Source organism: Melanerpes formicivorus, unplaced genomic scaffold, assembly GCF_026170545.1.
Source record: "Melanerpes formicivorus ecotype bairdi unplaced genomic scaffold, bMelFor1.0.p_v2 SCAF_8, whole genome shotgun sequence".
In the NCBI taxonomy this organism is placed as follows: Eukaryota; Metazoa; Chordata; class Aves; order Piciformes; family Picidae; genus Melanerpes; species Melanerpes formicivorus.
The window spans coordinates 25,379,901-25,394,519 of record NW_027142360.1 but is presented as its reverse complement, the minus strand read 5'-3'; the positions used below and the strand labels follow the sequence as shown (position 1 = coordinate 25,394,519).

Genomic DNA, 14,619 nt, shown 5'->3' with positions numbered 1-14,619 from the left:
CTGGTCTATTAATGCTGACTTCTTGATCATATGGAAATTCCAGTTGTCACTTGTTTCATTCTGTTCAGTGCATCTTCTTCTTCTCCTTCTCTTCCTTTCCACTTTTATACATACAACAAAAGCATCTGCACATCAGGGAAACAGAGGAGAGAGAAATGTTGATGTCTGTATATTGTTTATAAAGTTCTGCATGATGAAGTACTTTGGTGAGAAGTGTGTAGTATCATTATCATTACTGTTGCAAAGCTGCAGGACATTCCAGGAACTCATTGAGTTTACTACAGTAGCCCAAGATCATACTTGACAGTTGCTCTCTGACCTGTCATAGAAGGAATGGAATGGAATAGGATAGGATAGGATAGGATAGGATAGGATAGGATAGGATAGGATAGGATAGGATAGGATAGGATAGGATAGACCAGGTTGGAAAAGACCTTTGAGATCATCAAGTCCAACCTATCACCCAACACCATCTAATCAACTAAACCATGGCACTAAGTGCCTCATCCAGTGTCTTTTTAAACACCTCCAGTGGTGGTGACTCCACCACCTTCCTGGGCAGCACATTCCAATGAACCACTGGAGATCATTGAGTCCAGCCCCCCTACCAAAGCAGGATCATCTGGGGCAGGCCACACAAGAATGCATCCAGACAGGTCTTGGAAGTCTCCAGAGGAGGCTCCATGACCTCTCTGGGTAGCCTGTTCCAGTGCTTTGTCACCCTCACAGTAAAATTTTCCCTTCTCTTTTTGACCTTATCTCAACTGACATGTCTGCTTTCCTGGCTCCTTTCCTCTTTGTCCCCCCGAGAGGAGACAGGGGGGATTGGGAAGGAGAAAGCCCCTCTGCTGTAAATGGGCTGCTGAGACTCAGCTGCCAGCAGACTTAAAACCAGGTCAGACATCCTGACTGTTTTGCTATTAGAAGTTACATTGCTGAATGTTTGGATGAGGCTTTAGTGGTTGACTTCCAGCTGCTCTTTCACATTGATACTTTTGTTGTTACATAACAAGGCTGACAAACAATCCCTGTGCTGTAGAAAGAGAAATGCAATATACAAACCTCACCAATGGTATTCTACCTGTTCTTCAGGAATATAAGTTGGCAGTTTCACAGTGCTATGGAAGATACCTTCAGCAGTTCATCTCAGAGAACCTTGATGATGTCATGGGTGATGTGCATCAATTTAAATCCACCTTCTTCCCCAGTGGTGTCAGAGACGATAATGCAGCACTTACAGTAGGTGGTTGCTGGGGTTTGCTTTTTGGTCAAAGACATTCATTGATTCCAAACAAATCTGTTTTATCCTCCACAAGTGTGCTTCATGTTATTTAAATGCCAACATTAACTAATCATAGAATCCTCTCCCTCTCCCTCTCCCTCTCCCTCTCCCTCTCCCTCTCCCTCTCCCTCTCCCTCTCCCTCTCCCTCTCCCTCTCCCTCTCCCTCTCCCTCTCCCTCTCCCTCTCCCTCTCCCTCTCCCTCTCCCTCAAGGTTGCATTATTCATGTATTAATGCTGAATACTTTTGTAAGTACCCTAGGTCATAGAATCATAGAATTGTTAGGGTTGGAAGTGACCTCAAGGATCATCCAGCTCCAACCCCCCTGCCATGGGCAGGGACACTTCACACTAGATCAGGTTGCCCAGAGCCACACCTAGCCTGGATGTGTCCAGGGAAGTGAAGTGACCTTGAATATGTTGGCATCCTTTCATGTTAGCTGCTTACCCAGGTAGGCTCTTGTGACTTATATCCATGGAAGAAAGTGTTGCAGTGTTAGGGGAGGCTGCTAAAAGCATGTCAGATCTTACCTCAAGCAGTTCTTTGCAGAGGAGCTCTATTTTCGGTAGGTGGTGGATATTTCAAAATGAATTAATGCAAGTTGCTCTGTGATCAAGAACAGCAGAAGGAAACCATAGGCAGCTCCTGTGTATTAAGCCAAGCAAATTTATATTCCTGTTGTCAGGGTTAGATTGCAAATAGGTGTTCAGTGAGGAGAGGAAAAAGAGGACAGCTTGCTTAAAAGCTTGAAGCAGATGTCATGGTAGAAGAAATACTCTGTTTATATATACTCTGGTTTGGTGTTTGTTCTTTTTTCCTGCTCTTTTTCAAACATAGTTCAGCTTCTTAGAGAGAATTTGATCAAAGACTATGTTAATACATTTTAGCTTGAGCTTTTTAAAGTTGCTTTCTTAATAAATTTGAAGTTGCAGAGGTGGTTTCTCCTGCTTTCTGTATGTCTGCCTAGACTTTGAAGCAATCCTACTGCCAGATGTCATCGTAGGTCTCTGTTAAGATGCTTGTTCTATAGCTTGGCCTTTATCCCTAAACTTCCAGATATGGAACCTTAGTTTGGCAGTGATCTGTACACTTGGGAGCCATTCATGATCATGTGTCAAATGATTACATCTGAAAGCTTTATAAATATATGTGGGTAACTTTTGGGTTGTTAAAATGTAACGCTAAGGAAATCACAGAAATGGAGTTCCAGGACATGAAACTTCCAGTTTCAGTGAATTAACTGGAAAAAACCAATAATCAAATATTATCAGGTTAGTAGGCTCTGAGAGGGACTGACTGGCTGTGTCCCACTTAGTTCATTTTCTCACATCCTAGTTTGTTCAGAGGACAAGGAACTGCAGACAGGACTGAGATCACAGATCTGTTAGCTATTACAAGGAAGAGAAGGAACAATTCTATCTCTAGAAGTAAAAAGTAACATATGAGAGTGAGAAAGAAATCTGATGAGGAGCACCTGAAGGAACTGGGCTTGTTTAGAGCGAAGGAATGAGGCTGAGGGGGCACCTTCTACCTTCTCACTCTCAGTACCTAAAGGGGACTGTAGCGAGGTGAATGTGGGTCTCTTCTCCCTACTATCAAGTGATAAGACAAGAGGGTATGTCCTCAAGCTACACCAGGAGAGGTTTTCATTAGATATTGTAGGAAACTTTTTCACTGAAAGGGTTCTCAAACACAGGCTCCTCAGGTAGGTGGTTGACTCTCCATCCCTGGAGGTGTTTAAGAGATGCAGAAGTGTGGTGCTGAGGGACATACTGATTTGTGCTTTGCTGCTGTGTAAACTCAATGTGTCTCTCTTTTAACTATGCATGGTAATTTTACGTCTGCTTCCACGTCTTTCAGTTCCACGCTTTGCAAGAGAGAAATGCTTGCATGTATCAGATGGTTTGCAGCAGTGACAGAAACCTCCAGAACCAGGAGTCCCTGCAGACTTGTTTCACTATCTTGTCCTCATTACGACTCGCTATGCAAGTGGCTCTACCTCAGGAGAACTTGTGTTGGCTCATCTACAACGGTACCTCAGGCTTGCCATTTACATCTCTTTGCCATTTATATCTCTTTGCTAAGGAAATCTATGGAGAGAAAACTATATATAGTTCCTGATGGTCAGCCTAAGGCTCAGGACTATCTCTAGTTAGATAGAACACAATTTGACTATTTAATTCTTCTATGATATTACTTCATTGTGTAGGCATTTTGGAAGCTAATGTTGCCCAAGAAGTTAATGGCTTCAGCTTCTCTAATTTAAAAGTAGTTATAGGGAAAAAATAAGACTATTTTATTTATTAATTATCTTTTTATTTCTTATAGTTTTATTTCTTACAGTTTTATTAATTATATTTTTACTAATGATATTTTTATTGTATATTTATTTATCATATTTTATTTGTTAATGTTTTATTTAGTAAATTTTTATTTATTGCATTTTAGTGATCATATTTTTATATTTATTTATTATATTAAATTTATTAATTGTTATTGATTATATTTTTGTTTTATTTTTTATTTTATTTGTATTTATTTTAGGGAAAAATAATTATTGATATATTTTTGGGTCTTATATTTTTATTAATAATATTTTTGTTTTATTATATATTTATTAGTATTATATTTATTTATAATAGATATTATTTAATAAGCATATATTAAAGTATATAAAATATTTTATTATATATGTATTCATTATATTTTAGTTATTAATTTTTAGTTACTAATTTTTCACTTATTACATTTTTAATGATAATATTTTTATTCATATAATAGTTATTAAATTTTCGTGTAGCAAACTTTCATTCATCAAATTTTTATGTATCACATTTTTAGTTATTGTATTTTTAGTTATTACATCATATTATTTAATCTCTTTTCATTATTTATATGCATTGTTCAGCCTCTGGAAACACCAACCCAGATATTAACAAGAAGTTTCAGCTGGTCTGGAGTAGCAGTTTTCCTGCAGGATTATAGAATTCACCTCTTGTTTATGTTCTTTGTTTGCAGGCACTATTTATATCTACACCATATGCAGGCATTTGATGATGAGAGGCCAATCTGCTAAGGTATGGCAAAGTAAACAGAAACATTTGATGACTTCACAGAAGGTTGGGAAATTCTCCTTGCTTTGTGTGTAACACTGAACCCTGAGTTTTTCTGTTCCCTGGTCACAGGGGAATAAAATGTCTAGCTTGCAAAACAGCTGTTTTTTAAGCCTTCACACCTTGATGACTCTGCTCCTTCCTCACTCCTGGAATGGAAGCCAGCATAATGTCTTAGAATCATAGAATCAATAAGGCTGGAAAAGACCTCAGAGATCATCAAGTCCCAAAAAGGGATTGGACATGGCACTTGAAGCCATGGTTTAGTTAGTCATGAGGTGTTGGGTGATAGGTTGAACTTGATGATCTCTGAGGTATTTTCCAGCCTTATTGATTCTATCACCCAACAGCTCATGACTAACTAAACCATGGCTTCAAGTGCCTCATCCAATCCCCTCCTTCAGTGATGGTGACAGCACATTCCAATGGCCAATCTCTCATGCTGGTAAGAACTTTCTCCTCACCTCAAGCCTAAACTTCCCCTGGAACAGCTTGAGACTGTGTCCTCTTGTTCTGGTGCTGCTTGCCTGGGAGAAGAGACCAACCCCCACCCGGCTACAACCTCCCTTCAGGTAGTTGTAGAGAGTCTTGCTGGTCTTTGAGATGGGCAACGTTCAGGCTGTTTCAGAGGGATCCAGATGTGTTTTGGCTTCTTTTATTTTTTGGACAACTGTATCAAGAATTGGGCGTTTTGGTTTTTTTAACTCTCTTATTTCCTAAAGTGGAAGTACACTGACACCTGGTGGCTAGGCTTTCAGTTGTGAATTCTTGCTAAAAAATGAGCTGGCCTTTACTCCCTGCCCGTTGCTTTTTGACAGATAAATGGAATTCTTGTTTGTCTTAGCTTTATTTTTTTTTTCTCTTCTACAACTGGGACAGCGTCTGACTCAACCTTAATCCAGGATAGTTTCTTACCTGTTGGTTCTTTTAAGAGGACACAGCTTCAAGCTGCACCAGGGAAGGTTTAGACTGCATGTTAGGAAGAAGTTCTTCACAGAAAGAGAGATTGGCCATTGGAATGTGCTGCCCAGGGAGGTGGTGAAGTCACCATCACTGAGTGTTTATGAAGAGACTGGATGATGCCCTCAGTGCCATGGTTTAGTTGATTAGATGGTGTTGGGTGACAGGTTGGACTTGATGATCTCAAAGGTCTTCTCTAACCTGGCCTATTCTATTCTATTCTATTCTATTCTATTCTATTCTATTCTATTCTATTCTATTCTATTCTATTCTATTCTATTCTATTCCATTCCATTCCATTCCATTCCATTCCATTCCATTCCATCCCTTCCCATCCCATCCCATCCCATTTTATTTTTAACCTTTCACTGAGCAGGAATTTATATATGTATTTTTTTTTGCTCTCTGAACTTCTTTTATGGAAATCCTTTAATGTGTTCAGGCTTTTACTCTACAGGAAACAGGAGAGCTGGTTGCAAGTATTTCAGATTCTTTCAATGCAGACAGAATGAAGATCTGTATATTGACTTAATTTAGGACCAAAGTGCATCTTTTGTGTACCCCAGGGAATAGCTGATTCAAAGAAACTGCAAGGGGAAGATGTTGTTCAGCCAATGCAGTTGGATTAATTTTTAAAATCAGACTGCTGCAATGACTATCACAGAATGCAGAGTCTTGGGAGGGATCCTCAAAGGTCACCCCCCCTGCAGTGTGCAGGGACATCTCCAACTAGATCAGGCTGCCCAGGGCCCCATCAAGTCTGACCTTGAATGTCTCAAGGGATGGGGCCTCAACCACATCTCTGGGCAACCTGTTCCTAAAGTTATATTGGCCCTAATGTTAGAGCCAAACAGTGTGGTTTCATGGTTGGAAATCAATTTAAGAGCAGAGTGTCACTAAGGAAGGCAGACTCTATTGCATCCCAAATAAACTTGCTAATCTAGTTGAAAACTAGCTTAGAGAAAGTTAATCACTGGAGCTGGTACAAAGGAGAGGGATAACTCTCAAGAGCAGATAGAATCACAGAATTACAGAGGTGTTTTGGTTGGAACAGACCTCTAAAATCATAGAGTCCAACTGTCAACCCAGCACCACTATGGCCATTAAACCATGCTCCCAAGTGCCATGGCCACACATTTCTTGAACACCTCCAGAGGTGGTGACTCCACCACCTCCCTGGGCAGCCTGTTCCAATGCTTGATCACTCTTGCAGCAATGACATTTTTCCTAATCTCCAACCTAAAACTCCCCTGGTAGGGCCTCTGTCACAGTGACAAGGCTATAGTGAACTGGAGTGGTTAAGGTAGCTTTGAGGTTGAAAGAGACCTGAGCACGGTTTCAGATGGGGAAAACCCCAGGAACATGCAGGAGGAGTGCTTGGTAGTTAAAAAACCTGCTAAAGGTAAATACAATTTCTATGATTTGTTTTTTAAAGCCTTGTTTTATTTGCCCTGCCAAAGGAGAAGAAGCCTTTGTGTCCTTTAGCAACAGGAAGCATATTTATAGAGGTCAAAATGCAATCACTTTGAAACTGGATTTCTTCAATACAGGTGCTGGATTACTTACTGTGGGCCAGTATATGTATGGAATCATCCATCCCACTCTTATCTGTACACTATTTGACCTGGAGAGCCACCCTGTATGCTGCAGTTTCTCAGTGTTATTTTGACTGTCAAGCCAGCATTCATGGAGAGGTATTCTGATTTACCACACAGATTTACTACTGCTTAATATCAGACTGTATGTGAGTTCTGCCCGCATTCCAAAATTCATCTGCAAGGTGGAGATGTGTTTCCACATAGAATGGTAGGGGTTGGAAGGGACCTCTAGAGATTATAGAGTCCAATTCCCCTGCCAAAGCAGATCACCTGGGGCAGGTCACATAGAAATGCACTCAGTTCTTGAAAGTCTCCAGAGAAGGAGACTCCACAACCTCTCTGGGCAGCCTGCTCCAGGGCTCCAGCACCCTCACAGCAAAGAAGTTTCTCCTCAGGTTGAGGTAGAACCTTCTGTGTTCCAGCTTGTACCCTTTGTTCCTTGTGCTATCACTGGAAAGAGCCTGGGCCCTTCTTCTTAACACCCACCCCTCAGATGTTTATAAACGTTAAGAAGATCCCTTCTCAGCCTTCTCCTCTCCAGACTAAACAGCTAAACGAGCAACCAATTCAAAGCTAAATGCAACAGTGACATGTTATATAATCACAGTCTCAGATTTGTAGCAATAAGTAGTGGTGGTCAGCCCCCATGCATATATACAAAAGGGATTTGGCAAAGGTTTTCTCTTCCACTTCAGTTTTTGTTCATAACCTGGTTTTCATGGCAGCTCTTTGCAGTTGTGTGAATTAAAGGATGATAGGATTCTGAAATCAAGTAGCTAACCCCAATATATCTATATCTATATAAAAAAGATATATAAATATATATAATTCTCTATATATATATATTTAATTTTACATTGAAGTATTTAAGTGTTAAATGTTTAACTACCAGACCCCAGACTGTGTATATATTACTTTGTTTTTAAATGCTTTGGTCAGGTATTTGCTCGCCGTGGTCTGCTTAAAATCAATGAACTGAAGCAACTGGAACACATGAGTTCTTCACTGGCAAATTCAGAGACCAGGAAGATTTTCAGTGAGGCAACTCTAAAGGTGCCACTCTGCAATTCACTACACACAGTTTACAGTCTTTATGAACAGAAGAGGCGACCACAGTTATTTATTTGCTTTTTTTCCTCCCTGTCAGATGTCAGTAATGGTTTTCAAGAGAGCAGTATTTGAACCTAGAAGAAAGCCAAAAACCTACCTTCGGCCTAAATTAAGAGTTACCCTGAAAGAACCACAAAATGTGAGTCTAGCATTTTGCCCACAGCTTTTCTCTGCTTGCTCCTTGCACGTGGCGAGTGTGTGATATAATTCTGCTTGATACATGTGGTGCTGTTCACAAGGAGGAAGTTTTACTCTTTCAGTTTCATGGTTCATATAATTTATTATCAAAACTCAGAACAAACTGGAAAGGAGGTCATCTGGTCCAATCCCCTTGCTCAAGTAAGGGCACATAGAGCTGGTTGTTCAGGACCATCTGCAGTTGGCTTTTGAGTATCTCCAAAGATGGAGACTCCACAACCTCTCTGGGCCACCTGAAATGTCGATGGATGACAAGCAACCCTTCCAAGTGCTGCTCACTCATAGAGGTTTGGTAATCAAATAAAATGTTAAAGTATTTTCTTGTCTAGATCTCTGACTTCTTAGCTGTCAAGAGCACTGTGGTGGTTTTTAGACTATGCCTTTAAAATTTAGCTACAGATTTTGAGCAGAAAAGTAGAAAAATAGAAAAAAATCACTCTTGGGTGTCAAAAGGAAGACACAAGATTATGCTAAACAAATTCATTGGATAAACATCTGGAATAAGAGGAGCTGCACCATAACAATTCTTCCTTCCCTCCTCCCTCTCCTCTCCCTCTCCTCTCCCTCTCCTCTCCCTCTCCTCTCCCTCTCCTCTCCCTCTCCTCTCCCTCTCCTCTCCCTCTCCTCTCCCTCTCCTCTCCCTCTCCTCTCCCTCTCCTCTCCCTCTCCTCTCCTCTCCTCTCCTCTCCTCTCCTCTCCTCTCCTCTCCTCTCCTCTCCTCTCCTCTCCTCTCCTCTCCTCTCCTCTCCTCTCCTCTCCTCTCCTCTCCTCTCCTCTCCTCTCCTCTCCTCTCCTCTCCTCTCCTCTCCTCTCCTCTCCTCTCCTCTCCTCTCCTCTCCTCTCCTCTCCTCTCCTCTCCTCTCCTCTCCTCTCCTCTCCTCTCCTCTCCTCTCCTCTCCTCTCCTCTCCTCTCCTGCTGTTTTGCTTCACTTATAGTCTGGCTTTGGCTAAGTCTAACTTTTCTGCTCCCCTATCTTGTCCTTTTGTACAGGGGTGTAGGGGAGGCAAGGAGGGAGAAGCAGGGAGCTTTTCTTGGTCTCCTGACTGGGGGGGTTGTTTGTGTTGTTTTCTAATTGTAAATATCTGTATAATATTGTAACTACTGTACATTTTGTACCTATTCATTGCATTCCATTGCAGAATGTAGTTTTTGCTTGTAAATACAGCTTCAATTGCTTCTAACTCAGTTAGTCTGGCAAAAGTTGATGTTGGAGGGAAATTTCAACCCACCACAAGCATAAATACCTTGTCTGTGTGTGTTTTCTGCCTTGTGTTTATATGTGCTGCTGTTCAGAATATGCAAGCAAAGGGAACACATCAGTGTCTGATTTCATTGCATGGCTGACATCTTTCTCTGATTTCCTGCAGAGTGTGGAGAACTTAGCTCCTTGTGGTCAAGGAGAAATCTGGGTGGCTCTGAACTACACAGACCTAATACTCTCACCCATAATTTCTGCTGCATTGTTTTTCAGGTGAAACACCATGCAGCAGTGCATCTGGATGCTATGAAATTATGACACTTCTTAAGTGCTGTGCCCAGTTAGCATGAGGCCTCTAAAGCATGGCATTGATAACAACAATATATTTTCCAGGATATTGTGTTTTAAATGTGCACTTGGTGATGGAAAATTGTTTTGAAAGGAATCTTGCATTGTTGTCACTTGGTTCAGATATGGCAAAGCTTAACCTTACCCTTCCTTCCCTAGCTGTCTCTCACTGTGACCAAACAGCTGCTGACAGAAATGTTTGATAGCATGGCAGCTCAGTTCCTTGCCATCCTGGAAGCTCTGTCTGATAGCAGCAGGCGTCTGTGGAACTCTCCCTCAGCTCTTCCTGATGAAACTGAAATTCGTGATGTCCTCTCAGAACTATTTTCTGCAGGCCTGGAAATCCTCTCAGGTAACCAAATGTCTTTTTTGCTGGGCTCTGGACTGACAATAGTCATAGATAGAATAGAACAGAACAGAACAGAACAGAACAGAACAGAACAGAACAGAATAGAATAGAATAGAATAGAATAGAATAGAATAGAATAGAATAGAATAGAATAGAATAGAATAGAATAGAACAAGCCAGGTTGGAAAAGACCTTTGAGATCATCGAGTCCAACCTATCACCCAACACCATCTAAGCAACTAAACCATGGCACCAAGTGCCTCATCCAGACTCCTCCTAAACACCTCCAGTGATGGTGACTCTACCACCTCCCTGAGCAGCACATTCCAGTGACCAATCTCTCTTTCTGTGAAGAACTTCTTCCTAACATCCAGCCTAAACCTCCCCTGGTGCAACTTGAGACTGTGTCCTCTTGTTCTGGTGGTGCTTGCCTGGGAGAAGAGACCAACCCCCAGCTGGCTACAACCTCCCTTCAGGTAGATGTAGAGAGCCATAAGGTCTCCCCTGAGCCTCCTCTTCTCCAGGCTAAGCAACCCCAGCTCCCTCAGCCTCTCCTCCCAGGGCTGTGCTCCAAACCCCTCCCCAGCTTTGTTGCCCTTCTCTGGACACCTTCCAGCATCTCAACATCTTTCCTAAGGAGTCACTTTGTTTAATTCCTATAGATTATTTCATCAACACACTTGAGAATTCTGTTTTCTTGAAAATGCTACTGACTGCTTGGGATGTAACAAGTCAAATGCAATGTAAACTGACTGAGAACTTGTCTGTATTAAAGGTGGAGTGAGCAGTGCAGGTCTCCAAGGAAGTCGTCGCACCGCTTTCTTTTGTGTAATTAATGCCTCATCGACCCTTCTACAGTTGATACTGAAAGGTAAGCTAGCTTTGAATTTTCAAGGGGTTCTCTACCAAGGGGTGCAAATGTTTGGTGGGCAGAATTAGTCTTCACAATAGCAGCAGTTCTCCTCAGAAAAGGATTGCAAAATGCTGTCCTCTGTGTGATACACTTATTTAGATGTGTGATGTTAAGGCATTCAAAAGGGATTATGTACAGACATCATGATGATTTTCTGAACAGAGCTAGTATTTAAATAGAATGTAGTGATATATAGACACTGTAATCACATACTGTTCAGGGCAGTAGCTCATCTAGGTGTGTTAATGTCCCTAAACTAAAGGTGTCCATGCCCATGGCAATATGGAAATAGATGAACTTCAAGGTCCCTTCCAACCCAAACCATTCCATGAATCTAAGAACCTATGAATCAGGGAAGTCATTGTGCCCCTGTACTCAGCACTGGTTAGACCACACCTCAAGTACTGTGTCCAGTTCTGGGCTCCTCAATTTAAGCACATTGAGATACTTGAATGTGTCCAGAGAAGGGCAAGGAGGCTGGGGAGAGGTCTGGAGCACAGCCCTGTGAGGAGAGGCTGAGGGAGCTGGGGTTGCTTAGCCTGGAGAAGAGGAGGCTCAGGGGAGACCTTGCTGTCTACAACTACCTGAAAGGAGGTAGTAGCCAGGTTGGGGCAGGTCTCTTCTCCCAGGCAACCAACACCAGAACAAGAGGACACAGTCTCAACCTGTGCCAGGGGAGGTTTAGGCTGGAGGTGAGGAGAAAGTTCTTCTAAAGAGTGATTGGCCATTGGAATGTGCTGCCCAGGGAGGTGGTGGAGTCACCCTCTCTGGAGGTGTTCAAAAAGGCTTGGATGTGGCACTTGGAGCCATGGTTTAGTTGTCAGGAGGTGTTAGGTATTAGGTAACAGGTTGATGATCTCTGAGGTATTTTCCAACCTGGTTGATGCTGTGTAATTGTTCCTGCTGCTGTGCGATTTTTACAGGTAAGTTTCTGGTAGGAAGGGTCTTTATGGGGGTGATACCCAGATTAATGCTTTTCTTCTGCAAACAGAAAGCACTAGATCCTTGATAGTCTCTTCTTTAATATCAATACCAGCACAGCCTCTTTGGACTGTAACAGGACACTACAGATGCCTCCTTAAAACATTATGTAAGCCCAGGTATTACAGCTCTTATAAAATAATAAAGCTCTCATACAGTCTAGAGCTATTAAAACTTCTTTCAAGAATATGCTGACTGTTCATGAACAGATGCAGAGCTTGATCTATTTATCAATCCCCAATTAATTAAGTTAAACTCTGTGTGTGTGTGTGTATATATATACATAAACCCAGATCCAATATTTTTGTCATCACTGCAGGAGAAGATGAAGTGTCTGGAGAAGCTGCTATGAAATTCATGAAATTAGCTTTCAGTTATGAAGAGTGGGATGTGTTTGATTCTGCTCTTGAATTTGTTGATATTTTTCTTCAGGTAATGTGGATGCAATTTAGACCTTCTTCATGTAGGAATATTATTCAAAGCACATATCTTTAAGATGATTTTCTAATTGATTGCTTTCTTTTTTTTTAATCACCACCAGGCTCAGGATGATCCAGTATGGAAGAAAGCTGAAATGGAACTCAAACTTCTTAAACTGATGCAACCTTTACTCCTCCCAAGAAAACTGAAGCATCGTTTTTCTATTAGTGAAAAGAGCAGCAAAGAATCTAAGTTGCTTCAGAGTTCTGAGAAGAAGCAAGCAGTTAGAAGTGAGTGTTGGTCAGCTCTAATCTGGTGTACATAGCACCCTGGGGGCAAAACTAGCAATGGAGAAACTGCCACCTACTGAATGCTGTCCATTTTTCACTTGCCAAAAGCTGACTTCATACCATTTCCCTCAAGTGTGAAAATGCATGATGTATGTTAGACATACATCAAATTGAGCTCATGGGATCATAGAATGGCTTAGGTTGGAAGCAACCTCAGGGATCATCTACTCCATTCTGCAGGAATGACTCTGAACTAGATCAGGTTGGCCAGCCTGATCTAGTGTGAAGTGCCCCTGCCCATGGCAGGGGGGTTGGAACTAAATGATCCTTGTGGTCCCCTCCAACCCTGACTGATTCTATGATTCTAGGTTGCTCAAGGCCCCATTTAACCTGGCCTTGAAGACTCCCAGGGAGGAGGCATCCCCAGCCTCCCTGGGCAGCCTATTCCAGAGTCTCACCTCCCTCATACTGAAGAACAACTTCCTAAGATTCAGTCTAAACCTACTCTCCCTCAGCTCCAAACCATTCTTCCTTGTCCTATTGCTAGACACCCTTATGAAAAGTCCCTCTGCAGCCTTCCTGTAGGATCCCTTCAGGTATTACAAGGCAGCTCTAAGTTTCCCCTGGAGTCTTCTCTTCTCCAGGCTGAACAACCCCAGCTCCCTCAGCCTATTCTCACAGCAGAGGTGTTCCAGCCTTTGGACCACTTTTGTGGTCCTCCTCTCGACTCTCTCCAACAGCTCTGTGTCCTTCTTCTGCTGGGGACACCAGAACTGGGGGCAGTATTGGAGCTGGGGTCTCAAAAGCTGTATGGAGACATGTATAATGGATGAATGAAACAAACCTGCTTTTGTCTGTTCTTAACATGTGCAACATTTCTTGGCATTGAATCAAGAAACATTTATTAAAGGAACTCTCATTCCCAAACTATGACATTCCCCAAATCTCTACATACCTTGGAACCCTTCTATTTCCCCAACCAGAAATGCTACTTTGGGAATGTCTGTTCCCCTTGTATGGACTGTTTCTTGGACCATAGTATCCACTGGCATAAACTGGGGAATAAATCTACTCTGGCGGTTTCAACCACAAGTTTGCAACAAGAAATAATGTCTTGCCTTTTATTTCTTTTTCATATATGTGTTGAATGTAGAGGATACTTTAAGGCATGGAGAACCTTCTCATGATCTCATCATTTTGGCAACAGCAGTGCTTGCCTGTGTCTCCACACCTGAGGAGGTAATAGAAATTGAGACCTTCCTTTGCAATCATTTCATCTGTAATGAATTCATAGAGCTGAAGACCAAAGGAATCAGTTGCATGTGTTGCTTTGTTTGTTTGTTCTTAATTGGTGCTGTGTGATCAGCCCACTTGAAATATATTTAAATAGATATGAAATCCATTTGGGAAACCACAGGGCTAATTGCACATTTCAGCTAAGCAAGGGGAGAGCAAATGTCTTTAAGTGCATCAGATGTAAGTGTATAAGAAAGCAAATCACATCCTGGGCTGCATTAAGAGGAGCATAGCCAGGAGGTTGAGGGAGGTGATTCTCCCCCTCTACCCCACTCTGCTGACACCCCACCTGGAGCTCTGTGTCCAGTTCTGGAGCCTCTCTTACAGGGAGGATCTGGAGGTGCTGGAAGGTGTCCAGAGAAGGGCCATGAGGATGAGCAGAGGGTTGCAGCTCCTCTGCTATGAGGACAGACTGAGGGAGTTTGGGCTATTCAGTCTGGAGAAGAGAAGGCTCTGAGGCGACCTCATTGTGGCCTTCCAGTATCTGAAGGGGGCTCCAAGAAATTTGGGGAGGGACTTTTGAGGGTGTCAGGGAGTGATAGGACTGGGGGGAATGGAAAAAA

General features: G+C 42.2%; 1 protein-coding gene across 1 annotated transcript in view; it reads left to right on the top strand.

Moving 5' to 3' along the window:
- The window catches only part of CFAP54 (cilia and flagella associated protein 54), a 111,876-nt gene that overhangs the window by 10,951 nt on the left and 86,306 nt on the right, over window positions 1–14,619 (top strand). Inside the window, exons 3-13 of the mRNA XM_068142887.1 lie at window positions 1,093–1,239; window positions 3,142–3,313; window positions 4,300–4,358; window positions 6,905–7,048; window positions 7,892–8,005; window positions 8,100–8,201; window positions 9,967–10,159; window positions 10,932–11,027; window positions 12,370–12,482; window positions 12,592–12,760; window positions 13,914–13,999. Of these exons, the coding sequence (XP_067998988.1) occupies window positions 1,093–1,239; window positions 3,142–3,313; window positions 4,300–4,358; window positions 6,905–7,048; window positions 7,892–8,005; window positions 8,100–8,201; window positions 9,967–10,159; window positions 10,932–11,027; window positions 12,370–12,482; window positions 12,592–12,760; window positions 13,914–13,999 (1,395 nt within the window). The remainder of the gene's footprint in view (window positions 1–1,092; window positions 1,240–3,141; window positions 3,314–4,299; window positions 4,359–6,904; window positions 7,049–7,891; window positions 8,006–8,099; window positions 8,202–9,966; window positions 10,160–10,931; window positions 11,028–12,369; window positions 12,483–12,591; window positions 12,761–13,913; window positions 14,000–14,619) is intronic.